The sequence below is a fragment of the Monodon monoceros genome, unplaced genomic scaffold (assembly GCF_005190385.1).
Source record: "Monodon monoceros isolate NGI ecotype Baffin Bay Population unplaced genomic scaffold, NGI_Narwhal_1 Super_Scaffold_12, whole genome shotgun sequence".
In the NCBI taxonomy this organism is placed as follows: Eukaryota; Metazoa; Chordata; class Mammalia; order Artiodactyla; family Monodontidae; genus Monodon; species Monodon monoceros.
This window is the reverse complement of record NW_021703768.1, coordinates 52,317,225-52,330,970: the sequence shown is the minus strand read 5'-3', so window position 1 is coordinate 52,330,970 and position 13,746 is coordinate 52,317,225. Positions and strand designations below refer to the sequence as shown.

The window sequence follows — 13,746 nt, the reverse complement described above, 5'->3', positions numbered from 1 at the left end:
CCAAAGTCTTCTGCTAGTGTCCAGCCGGTGTTCTGTGAGAATTGTTCCATCTGTAGATGTATTCTTAATGCATTTGTGGAGAGAGATGAACTCCACGTCCTCCTACTCATCCACCATCTTGGTTTTCCCCCAATGCACTCTTGAATTATCCCTTTGCATTATGCTCTGGAGACTTTTACCCACAGGGTTGGGTGGGGAACAAGGCACCATAGCAAGGTTTGGGATGGGTGAGAAGTATGCTTTCTTTTTTGTAAAGTAGAAACGGATGATTGTGAAAGTCGAAAGAGGGACAGAATACTGGTGACTTGCAGGTGCATCCTCAGGCAAATCAATTTTAGGAACGGTACATATGGAAATTGAGGATTTGGAATTAGGCTCCGTTTAAACATTTAAATCTGCATTACCCATGAGAAGCCTTTTTTTTACATTTTGTTGAAGACTGCTGGTATGGGTTCTGTCTATGTAATGTCACAGGCATTACACATATAATCACAAGATAAATTGGTTGTGACATCCAGAATATACTTTCTGGTGTTTTGGTAAGTACACCAAGTACCCTCTCTATCTTATATTCAAGAGTGTACCAGATACTGCAATCCTGTGGTTTCCAGTTACAAGAGAAGAGAGGGGATGAATATGTGAATGGTCAGAAGAGAATGGTATGCAAGAGGAGAAGAAATCCCTTTTCTCAAATGTAAAGTGAACAAGATGAAGATTTTGAAATTCAAAAATAGGCAAAGGGAGTCTCTAGGGATGTTAATGAGAATAACCAGTGGTATGCTGGTATATTTGTTTCTTGAAAATAAGTTTCGATCTGATGAACAAGAATGGAATTAAGTATTAACGCCTTCCTCTAGTACTATGGACTAACCATTATTTATATGCAATTAAAAAAAAAAACTTTTACCACCTGGATTTTCATTTAGTTGGTGAAATTTTTCCTGAAACTCTTTTCATTTGTAGCATAAATTGTAGGCAAATAAAAATGTTCAGTCTTTTTAACTTTATTCTCACTTTAGAACTTTGAATAGTTTTGATTTTAGAGATTAGTTTACAAAGATATTATAAAAATACTAAAAATAAATGTCCACATCAATACTGTTTAGCATTCTAAATGTAATATATTTTAAAATATGCAACATTATGGATTCCATCTTTTGTATTGAGTTATAATATAGTACAGCATTAGAATAAGTATCTGACCATCATTAGCAAAGCTTTCTATTGAGCTATTTATTTAGCTGTTTGTAAAATATTTGTGTTTTAACCACACTAAATTGCTGGTATACAACTAGGAAAACTATGTGATATCAATTTTATTCCCGTTGCTGTATTGCCCTAGTTTATTTTTATTTTTAAAAATTAATTATTTATATTTTATTCTGGGCTGCGTTGGGTCTTCGTTGCTGCGCACAGGCTTTCTCTAGTAGCGGTGAGCGGGGGCTACTCTTCATTGCAGTGTGCGGGCTTCTCATTGCAGTGGCCTCTCTTGTTGTGGAGCACGGGCTCTAGGCGTGCGGGCTTCAGTAGTTGTGGCTCACGGGCTCTAGAGCACAGGAGCAGTAGTTGTGGCGCACTGGCTTTGTTGCTCCGTGGCATGTGGGATCTTCCTGGACCAGGGCTTGAACCTGTGTCCCCTGCATTGTCAGGTGGGTTCTTAACCACTGTGCCACCAGGGAAGTCCCCTAATTTATTTTTAAACAAGAACCTGTGTTAAAGGAACTCCAAATATTGCTTATAGCTCAGAAGTATAAAATATAGTCTGTGGCTATAATAAAAAAATATTCCAGCAGGTCCAAAAGATATTGGGAATAAAAAGCCACCCATTTGCTTTTTGTAGAAGCAGTAGCAATCTGCAGACAAGCTATTCTAGCTTCAAAACAGTATGGTAGATGGTTTTATGGAACTTGCAATTACAAAAATCCACTTTAACCTTTCTTTCTTACTGACAGGTGTCCCATTGGCTTGCAGCCAGAGGCTGTGAGTATAGTGCAGCTGGCTTGTCCCCCAGAGTGCTGAAAATGCCGACACTCCAGCTGGCTGCTCATAATTGCGCTGATTGTGGTCTGACAACCAGAGCTCCATGAAAGAAATGTGATGAATATACAAAAATATTTTACAAATTTGATCAGATTACAAATTTCATTTCTCTTTTTTCTCCTCTATAGATATGATATCTGCACTTATAAAAATAAGCCCTGTGGAACACTGGGTAAGTTTTTTATAAAGGGAGGATAGTTCAGATTGTCTTTTTGGTCCAATTGCTTTACTTTTTATTATTATTAATTTGGTAATTTTCTTTTCTGCCACATCTGAAATTATTCCTATAAACTGGTAAACCTGACCTTTGTGTTTATGTCACTTACTAGGAAACAAGTAGAATGATGATTGAAAACAGCTTAGGAGGTGATTCAAAATCATCAAACAGTAATAATAAATCAAAAGTTACCACTCATTTTCATATAATCCATCTCTGTAATGTATTTTCCAAAAATACTAAGGAGTTTGAGAGCAAATTAAAGCAACCAGCAACTTCAAATCTGAGTCCAGGAAGGAAAGGGAAAAAAAACTTAGGGGATACTTCATGGAGAGGCATTAAGAACAGTATTTCTTTTGGTCCAATTTTGTGGAAAGATTATATCCTCATAAATAAAGATATTATTGGAAAATTTTATTACCTGAACAGAATAAAACCAATTTTGTAAAATATTACAGCCAGAGGTGGAGAGAGAGGACAGAATTATCTTTCTTGTGCTTCCCATATATCACTTGTTTTTTTTTAAAGCAATTCTATAGTATTCTAGAAATTAAAAAATCATTTTGTTGTGGAGCATAACTTTGTAGTGGTTAAAAGTTAACTGCAAATACAAATGGGGGAAAATGGTAGCTTTCAACTAGACTAAATTGTTAAGCAACTAGAATTATTTTAAGTAAAAGCAGGAGGCTTTTATATGGTGGGTTTTTTTTAGAGTCATAGAGGCTTTTTACAGACTCAGAAGTTAAGCAACTGAAGGTGAATTCTCTAGATTCTCTGACAAGTCTCACTTTTCTTATCTGTAAAGGAATAGTTATGAATTCTGTTCCTATGCGCCTCATGAGAATTTGGGGATGATCAAATTTAAAGTAGAGGTCCTGGAGAGGTCAGTGAAACATCTCTTCGAAAATTAAAATTTCTCTTGATGATTTTACCTGCCTTCCCAGGCTTCTCCTTCCTCATTTCCCTCAGGATTTACAGCAAAAGGAGAAATCCCAATTTGCCGATGACAAGTATTATGGTGGAGAAGTTTGCTGGTTAAAATCATAACACAGAGAAAGAACTCTTTGCTGAGAGAGCTCACATCAAAAAGATTTTCTTCACAGTGTTTTAGGTTAACAAGACCAACAGTAATCCAAAGGAAGGGAACCTGAGCTGAAAACCAACAACTGGCTTTGACAGTTTCAGTGCATTACTACCTTTTACAGTTTATTTAGCTCTTTGTTCCTTAATTTCCTTATCTATGATGTAGGAGTAATATCTGCCCTTATGCTGCAAGGGTATTTTTTAAGTCATTTAAGGAAATATAAAGGCGTTTACTATAGAAATGAACTGGTGTTGTTTAATGTAGAAATTATACTGTTTAACTTATTCCCTGTATTGTACATACTCCATAAGCAGTTACTAAGTGCTTAATCAGTTTTAGGTATAATATTCACCAAGTTTCAAAGAAGGTGCAAGCTCTAGCTTGTATTCTCTAGTGTGTTTATTTTGAGGAAATATATATGTATAGCTATATGCATATGTATGTATCTATACATATTCTATTCTGCTTTTTGAAGGTAGTTTATTTACACTGAGATATGGTCTTCATTGGGACATGAATAATAACACTGCCTAATACGTTGGGATAGTTTATTAATTTCCAGAATCAATATTTTAATACTTGGATACATGTCAGTGTATTTTCAATCCTAATATAAATTATTTTTCAAATTATAAACCATTATAACTTATTTTTATACTATTTCTTATACTGAAAACTGAATGAATTGTGTTGTTTATACATGTGTTGATTTTAATATGTGGAAAATATATTATCAGCACAGTTGATCAGGTTTTTTCTTTTTGAGTGGTCTTTCTGGTAACTTTCATATTGGTTTTCATGCTGACTCTTGGATATTTTCTTGCTTAGTACTGCTGGTGACCAATTGTAACCTGGCTAAGTAGATTTCAGGGTGCAAACTGTGACCATCAAACTGAGGAAATCTAAATGACCCGAATAGTAATCAAACCCCTATTAACACAATCACACATAAGAACTTTGACAGCTTCAGTTTTACAGGAATAGAAAAAATGGTGGGAAGTTGTGAAAAATACATTAGCATCTAAATTAGTCTTTTATTTTAGTTAAGATTTACCTTATACTTTCAACAAATAGTTATTTCTCAGATATGTTTTTTCTTAGGTTGTTCTTTTAGTAGAGCTAACAATTTTATATCAGATGCATAAGTAAATCTGTGCTTACAAATACACCTTGGGGAGTCATTTGGCATTCTCAATTAAAAATAGGGCCATATGGCACATACCAAAGAAAAACAACAACAACAACAAAAGGATAATGGCATAATAGATTTCAGGAAATATAAGTAATGTTAATTTAACAATAAATATTAGTAATTTTTTAAACCAAATTTCATAAAGCTCAAAACAGAAACAATATTCAAATAGAGTGGCTTTGTTTTTTCCATATCATGGACCATGTTGAACCCAGTAGCTTAAAGGCAGATAATGTACTGCAGACTTTTTTGTATTTCCCCTCTCTCTGTCTCTTTTTCTCTCAGTGGAATTTGGAAGTAATATTCATTAAATATTTTTGATTAACCAAAAAAAATTAAGTCATCCTGCCTCAACTAGTCCCTCTTTACTTCCTCTTCTTCAAGTCCCAAGACCTCTAAGTGAATGGAAGGGCAGAACAAAGATATCACTATTATTAACTCTGTGAGGCAAAAATCACCTCCTCCCCAGCTCCTGCCCCCCCTGTAACATAAATCAGTAGGAAAAGCAAACAGTCTATCAGCAAATCCAACACTAACCTCAGCTCTTTTCCAATGTGGTTATTAATGTTGATATTTCATATTAGAGCATACAAAAATACACAATTTCTAGAGCTTTCTTGTCAGTAAGAATATGAATTGAATAGCTTTTACTGTTCCAAATTAGTGTAACTGGACTTTGTACCTAGCGTAGAACATTGTTTATTGCATTCGAGAAATATTAATTGAATTGGATTGAAATCACTTTTGGTGGGAAGGTAATTATTAATACATGGGTGTTGATAGTAGACTACTATCATATAAAATATTTTTCCTACTTTTCCTTCAATTTCTTCTAAATAACTTTAGTACATATGTGTGTTAAGTATGACTTGGCATCTGTTTCCTTATAACACATGACATTATATCTTTCACACAAAAATTCTTTTTTCTCAGCACTATTTTAAAGTTTTGAACTAATCACAGAGCATGATATTCATTTGGAAATAAATATTAAAACTTTTACATACTAAAATTCCCAAGGGAAGAATACCTTGAGTAATATAACATTTCACTAGAATCGGTGAATTAACACCATAGTTTTTGCTTTATTACTAAAACTAATGCATTTAAGGGGGATGAGAGAGGGGAGAACCACGCTGAATGTGTGGATGACTTTCCACCCATTAAAATACTTATAGAAATTGTTGCATCACTTGCAGGACTAATTTCAGAAGATTAAAAAAATGCAAAAACCTCCCATCTTTAACAGTTCTTTTTCTGTTTTGAATCATTCATTTTTGTTTTTATAAAAATGTCATTTTTAAAAACCATTTGGGATTCCCTTTTTTTGGTAACTAAAAAGTTGCTTGTATATTTTTATGAACCCACTAAACTTAAACAGATCTTTTTAGAAAAATAATGTGGATATATTTTGCTTTCTACAGCCTGAAGAATGTTAAAATAGAAATGCTTTCTTGAATTCCCTCTTCTGGCTCAAGTTACTAGGTGGTCCCAAGTTACCAGAAGTAAAATTTATAAATCTAACCCCTAGTCTAGACATTTTCCAGCACTGACTGCAGTTCAAAAAATATTAATGTCTAGCCGGCAAAGTGAAACTCCCCCCAGTGATTTTGCAAATGACTAGAAAGTTAACCTTTTGCCAACTGCTCCTTCTGTGCATGGAGGTTATTAAAAAGAATCCAGGCATTTATAAGTATGGGCTTTTTAAGAGTGAAACACCTTGGCTTGACCCTTTGTGTCTCCTTCTGTTTATTCAGGCTTGGCCTCTGTGGCTGGAATGTGTGAGCCTGAAAGGAGCTGCAGCATTAATGAAGACATTGGCCTGGGTTCAGCTTTTACCATTGCACATGAGATTGGTCACAAGTGAGTGAGTTTAAGAAAATCAAAATAAATTTTAGAACTCCACTCTTTTGAGCAACTCATAACTACTGTGTGGAACGCCCGTGCTCAACCATATTTTACTGCCTTTTTGTCTGATTTCAATAGAGAATGTTATCATTTAAGGTATTGGGATAAATCATCTTAAGAACTGGAGACTTGTTAAATAATCTTTCTGATTCAATGACCAGTGTCCTCAGAGTAGTGAATGCACCACACTTAAGTTTTGTTATGTACATTTGAAACAATTTAGCTTTACCGTGGTCCACTCAACACCGAGTTTCTCACAGTCGAATTGTTTAAATGATCTTTCTTTTTCTCAAGTGACAATACATATATATTTAAAAATCATCATTGACACCATTACCATAAAGTGTACTTTGAGTTTTCACTCTTCAAACAGCTGTGAGCATGCCTTTTCTAGGTTTGTGTAATCACTGCTATGCAACTTGTATTTTCAGGTGCACTTGTGTGTCAGTGGAAAAAAAAAAAAACCCTGATATTTACAAGAGTAGTGAGATATCATCCTCACTACCTTTCAGGAGGAACTGGAGTTTTTAATATTTGTTTTAAATAAATCTGTGCCAGAAACTATCCTATGACTTCCCCCTCCCCCAACCCACCACCCAACAGCGATAAAACGCTTACTTTATTTCAAATAACAGGCAATAGTAAATGTAAAAGCTTGCTTATGTGGAGGGAGAGAAGTTTGAAAACTTCAAAAGGATAGTCAAACATTTTAAACTAAAACAAGCAGCCTATTTCTAAGAACTTCTGATGTTTATATGATTTAAATTTTGTAGTCTGCTTTTTTTGGTAGAAAAAATGGATGGGGGAAAAAAGAACAAATAAAATGAATGCTTATTATATGACTTGCCTCAGAGGTCATTCCTGAGATAAATCTGTAGTTCAGCTTTTTTTTTTTTCCCAAAGGGGAGAGTAAAATTGGGTCAGACTGTTGCATTATTTTGAAAATTGCAATTTAAATTTTACCAAATTGGTATTGATTTATTTGTGAATTCAAGTAACCAACAAGTTTCAAACCTGACTTAATTCAGACACAGGGAAAAGTCAGTATTACACTTTTAGTCGAATCCTAAGAATATTGGTATTCTAGTTTCCATTTCAATAAACAGCAGGGGAACAAAAGGGAAAAGCCTTCTTAACCAGGCAGTTTATCTTCAACTCACTTAAAAATCTGACTCATTAATTATTGTCATAATCTTATGCAACCAGGCTGAATTTAATAGGTTCTGTTAGATTCAATTAAATTGAAAGGTTAGGATAAGTAACATGCAGTGGATAAATAATATGTGTATGAGAGCAGTATTACCTCATGGAGCCATGAGTTAGTCAATGTCAATGTATGCATTATAAGTCCCATTCTTATATGTACTTAAATAGGCAAGGTGAGGGTTTATCTCTCTTTTTATCTTTTATTAAGATTCTAACTGAGCTACTCTGAGGCTTCCTAGATTTTTTTGTTGACCTTATGGATAATTCCTTTTAATTCTTTCTCAGATGAATGGTTTGTACCTTATGTAGAAGAAATGTAGAAGAGAAGTAGAATATACCTCTTAAGATTTATGTGCCTTGTTGTAACTTTATTTCATAGCTAATTCTTTTTTGATGATGTGAGTGTTAAAAATGGGGGGGGGAGGAATTCACAAAATGCTTTATATTGAAAGCCAGAAGAAATGCTTCAATTCAAAAATGTTATTTGAAGCCCTAAAAATTAACTTTCTTTCCACGTTGATTCCTATGTCACTATCCCCCTATCCCTTTGTCCTCAGACAACTAGGTAGGGTATGTTTAACACACTGTCTTATTCATTGATGAAAATCCTTTTACTTGCTTTTAAGATCTTAGGGTTTAGCTTTAAGGAATTTAGCAAGTCAACTCTAGTACAACTCATGTCATCATTAAAATATAGTGCTCTCTATTCTTCCTGAAACAAAATAATAGCCATGGTAAATATATCAGGTATACTTTTCAAATAGAGTATAATGTGCTCTATACTCTATAGAGTATAAAACAAAGGTTTTTGTAATTTTTATCATTTAGTAGAATGAATGTTAAGTGATGTGGTGATATCTCCAGATTAATTACAGTGAAAAATATTCGACCATGAATTAGTGAGAAGTGCCTCTACTGAGTCACTAGAATGCGAATACTTTCTACCAATCTTTAGGTTGTGTAGAATATGGTTTTGCACCCATTGCATACTTATGTAGGGATATTATATCCATTTTAAACAGCAGTGGATAACTTCTTTTCTTTGGCTAGGCCTTAATGACCACTTTTTGTTTCTGTTCACTCCCTTATGCAAACAAGAAATTAGTTTCCTCGTCAAATGAAAAACTGAGCTTTATCCTATATTTAAATGACAGTCTAGTTTTAATGAAGGCTATAAGCTATCAACACTTAATGAAATCTTATAAAAAAGAATATTCTTTGAAAGATTTTTTTATTAATAATGTAGTTGCCATAGTTTTCAGAAGTTGAAAAAAATTATGTTGAAGACAGGTGGCAAGAATTCAACTAGGTATGTAGTATATTGAGAAAGCTAGCTAATATATTCATGCTGTACAAAAATAAGTCATCTTAAAATGAAATCTTTTTTAAAAATCCATATTTTTTAGAGATGCATATTGAAGTATATGTGACTGAAGTGGCAGGACATCTGAGATTTGCTTATTAAAGAAAGGAGAAAAAAGAAAAAGATAAAGCAAGAATAGTAACATTTTGAATTTTATAATGTTGATGACATGTGGATGGGAGTTCATTATGGTGCTCTCTCTACTATTATATATGTCTGACTTTTTTTCACAATAAGTGAACAATAAAACTTTTAGATTTGACTTAACTCATTTGTTAATTAATAGTGATTGAGTGAACTGTTACTCTAATTTTGAAAGGATTGTCAAAAGTTGTATTGAAAGCTGCAGGAGTTTATCAGTCTTGCTTTTAAAAATCATTTTCAATGTTTGGTCTTACCAGTAGAGATATACTTTTTTTTTTTTTTTTTTTTTTTGAGGTACGTGGGCCTCTCACTGCTGTGGCCTCTCCCGTTGCGGAGCACAGGCTCCGGACGCACAGGCTCAGCGGCCATGGCTCACGGGCCCAGCCCCTCCGCGGCATGTGGGATCTTCCCAGACCGGGGCACGAACCCATGTCCCCTGCATCGGCAGGCGGACTCTCAACCACTGTGCCACCAGGGAAGCCCGAGATATACTTTTTATAGAAGATTGGTTAGGAGATGAAGTTTTTAAAGAAGGAGAAATGTGGCAAGACTTCAGGATAAAATTGTAAATTAGGTTACTGTGTTAGGAAGCTATTATTACTGTTTTCTTTATCCAAACTTCCCCTCTCCTGCTGCAAATACCTGAGTATCTTTAAATGCTTGATCAATGCTGTTTTCTTTTCTTTTTTTTTGTGGGTGTACAATATATGGAGACTTAAAAAAATTTTTTTTTATTTTTTATTTTGTATTGGAGTATAGTTGATTAACAATGTTGTGATAGTTTCAGGTGTACAGCAAAGTGATTCAGTTATACATATACATACAGCTATTCTTTTTCAAATTCTTTTCCCATTTAGGTTGTTATACAATATTCAGCAGAGTTCCCTGTGCTATATAGTAGGTCCTTGTTGGTTATCCATTTAAAAAATAGCAGTGTGTACAAGTGCTGTGTTTTCTTGATAGAAGGCTAATAATAAACATACACCAAGGTAGTTGACACTTTAATGCCTTTGTCTAGTTTTGGTATTGAAATAGTGTTAGTCATAAAATGAGTCAAGTGTTCTATTTTCTGGAAGTGTTTGCTTTCCCATGAGTAAGTTTTAAAACATTTAGTTATAATTTATATACAATAAATATGCATGCATTTTGTGTACAGTTTGAGAAATTTTGACAAATGTGTATAACCATGTAACCACCACCACAGTCAAGCTACCAACATTTACATTGCCTAAAAAAGTCCCTTTGTTCCCTTTTACAGTCAGTCTCCACACTCCTTCCCCTTTCCTTGGCCCCAGACAACCACAGATCTACTTTTTATCTTTATAGATTAAACTCATCTTTTCTATAGTTTCATTTAAGTGGACTCATATAGTGGGTATTCTTTTGTGTCTAGCTTCCTTCCCTCAGCACAATGGTTTTGAGGTTCAGTCATGTTGTTGTTGTGTGTATCAATAGTTCTTTTTTTCCCTGAAGAGTATTCCATATCATAATAGCACACATCACATTTTAGATTGTTTCTAGTTTGGAGCTATTATAAATAGATCTGGTATGAACAACCACGTACAAGAATTTGTCTGGACATATGCTTTTATTTCCCTTGGGTAGTGCTGCTGGTAGTATGGTATATGTTAGTTTCACTTTATAATAAACAAGAAAACTCTAATTCAAAGTGGCTGTATACCATTTTGCAGTCCCACTAGCAATCTATGAGAGTGCCAGTTATTGCAGATCCTTGCCAACATTTATTATTATAAATCTTTTTGATTTAGCCATTATTATGCATTTTAGTGGTATCTCATTGTGTCTTTAATTAGTTGATTATTTTCTGATAAATAATGATGTTAGTGATGATGAATATCTTTTCTTGTGCTTGTTATTCATTATCTTCTTAAATGTCTATTCCTTTTCCCATTAAAAAAAAAAACTGAGGTGTTTCATTCTTATTGAGCTGTAAGAGTTCTCAATATATTCTGGATAAAAGTCTTTATCATGTATACATAATGTGAATATTTTCTCCAAGTCTTTTGCTTGCCATTCATTTTTTAATGAGGTCTTCTGAAAAGCAGAGTTTTAAAATTTTGATGAAGTCTAATTTATAATTTTTCCTTTATGGTTTGTGTTTTTGTGTCCTAAGAAATCTTTGCCTACTTCAAGATTGTGAAGATTTTCTTCTATATTTTTGTCTAAATTTTATACTTTTAGCTTTTATATTAAGATCTGTAGTTCATTTTGAGTTAACTTTTTTTGTATGGTGTGAGGTAAGGGTGGAAGTTCCCTTTTTTCCTCATATGAAGATCCAGTTATTTCAGCCCAATTTGTTAAAAATAAATTTGTTGGTTTGTAGTTTTCTTTTAATGTCTTTGACTAGTTTTGGTATCAGAATAAAGTTAGTCTTATAAATTGAATTAGGAAGTGTTCTATTTTCTGGAAGAGTTTGTATACATAAGGTTGATATTATTTCGTCCTTGATATTATTATGTCTATAATATAAATAATGATGTTCCATCATTCATTCCTGATATTTGTAATTTGTGTTTTCTCCTTTTTTTCCAGCTTTATTGAGATATAATTGACATATAACATTGTATAAGTTTAAGAGGTACAACGTGATGATTTGATACACGTATATATTGCGAAATGATTACCATGATAAGGTTAGTTAATAGATCCAACACATCATATAATTACCTTTTTTTGTGTGTGTGGTGAGAACATTTAAGATTCATTTTCTGAGCAACTTTCAAGTATACAGTACAGTATTATTAACTATAGTCACCATGCTTTACTGAGCCCCCCCCAGAAGTTTTTCATCTTATAACTGGAAGTTTGTACACTTTGAACAGCATCTTCCCATTTCCTCCAGACTCCAGTCCCCTGACAACCACCAATCTACTCTCTATGAGTTCAGCTTTTAGATTCCAAATATAAGTGAGATCATACAATATTTGTCTTTATCTGACCTATTTCACTTACCATAATGCCCCCAAGGTTCATCCATGTTGCAAATATTTTCTTCCATTCCATAGTTTGCCTTTTCATTTTGTTGATTGTTTCTTTTGCTGTACAGAAGGAAATGGCAGAATTTCCTTCTTTTTTATGATTGAATAATATTCCACTGTGTGTGGGGGGTGTATGTGTATCACATTCCCTTTAGCCATTCATGCACTGGTAGGTACTTAGGGTGTTTTCATATCTTGGCTATTGTGAGTAATGCTTCAGTGAACATGGGGGTGTAGATATCTATTTGAAATAGAAATTTTATTTCCTTTGGCTATATAAGCAGAAGTGGGATTGCCAGATCATATGGTAGTTCTATTTTTAATTTTTTTGAGAAACCTTTATACTGTTTTCCATAGTGACTGTACCAATTTACATTCCCACCAACAGTGCACAATAGTTCCCTTTTCTCCACATCCTTGCCAGCTCTTGAAGTCTCTTATTAGCCATTCTAACAGGTATAAGATTATATCTCATTGTGGTTTTGATTTTCATTTACCAGATGATTAGTGATGTGAGCACCTTTTCAAGTACTTGTTGGTCATCTATATGTCTTCTTTAGAATAATGTCTACTCAGGTCCTTTGCCCATTTTTAAATGTTGTTTTAAAATGTTGTTTGTTTTGGCTATTGAGTTGTATGAGTTCCTTTATATTTTGGATTTTAACTCCTTATCAGTTGTGTGGTTTGCAAATATTTTCTTCCATTCCATAGGTTGCCTTTTCATTTTGTTGATTGCTCCTTTTGCTGTGTAGAATCTTTTTAGTTTGATGTAGTCCAACTTTGTTTATTCTTGCTTTTGTTGCTTATGCTTTTGATTTCATATCCAAGAACTCATTGCCAAGACACTGTCAAGGAGCTTTTCCCCTATGTTTTCTTCTAGAAGTTTTATAGTTTCTGGGTTTACATTTAAGTCTTTAATCTATTTTAAGTTAATTCTTGTGAGTTGTGTAAGATAGGGGTCCAATTTCTTTCTTTTTTTTTGCATGGTAATGCCCAGTTTTCACAACATCATTTATTGAAGAGACTATCCTTTTCTCATTGACTATGCTTGGCTCCCTTTTCAAATATTAGTTGACAATATATGTGTGGGTTTTTTTTTTATGGACTCCCCATTCTGTTCTATTGGGTCTATGTGTCTGTTTTTATGCGAGTACCATACTGTTTTGATTACTGTAGCTTTGTAGTATAGTTTGAAATCAGCAACAGTCATAACTCCAGCTTTGTTCTTTCTCAAGATTGCTTAGACTATTTGGTGTGTTTTGTAGTTCCATACAAATTTTAGGATTGTTCTTCTGTTTCTATAAAAAATGTCATTGAAATTTTGATATGAATTGCATTCAATCTATACTAGATGGTTTAGGTAGTATGAACATTTTAACAGTGTTAACTCACCCTGTCCATTTACATGGACTATCTTTTCACTTATTTCTGTCTTTTATAAATGTCTTATAGCTTTCAGTGTAGAGATCTTTCCTGTCCTTGGCTAAATTTATTCCTTAATATTTTTTATGCTATTCTAAATGAGATTGTTTTCTTTGTTTTTTCTTTTTTCAGGTTATTCATTGTTAGTATACAGAAACACAACTGATTTTT

General features: G+C 33.6%; 1 protein-coding gene across 1 annotated transcript in view; it reads left to right on the top strand.

Annotated features, from left to right (window-relative positions):
• The window catches only part of ADAMTS6 (ADAM metallopeptidase with thrombospondin type 1 motif 6), a 261,001-nt gene that overhangs the window by 97,069 nt on the left and 150,186 nt on the right, over nucleotides 1-13,746 (top strand). Inside the window, exons 7-8 of the mRNA XM_029218816.1 lie at nucleotides 2,169-2,212; nucleotides 6,291-6,396. Coding sequence (XP_029074649.1) covers nucleotides 2,169-2,212; nucleotides 6,291-6,396 — 150 coding nt within the window. The remainder of the gene's footprint in view (nucleotides 1-2,168; nucleotides 2,213-6,290; nucleotides 6,397-13,746) is intronic.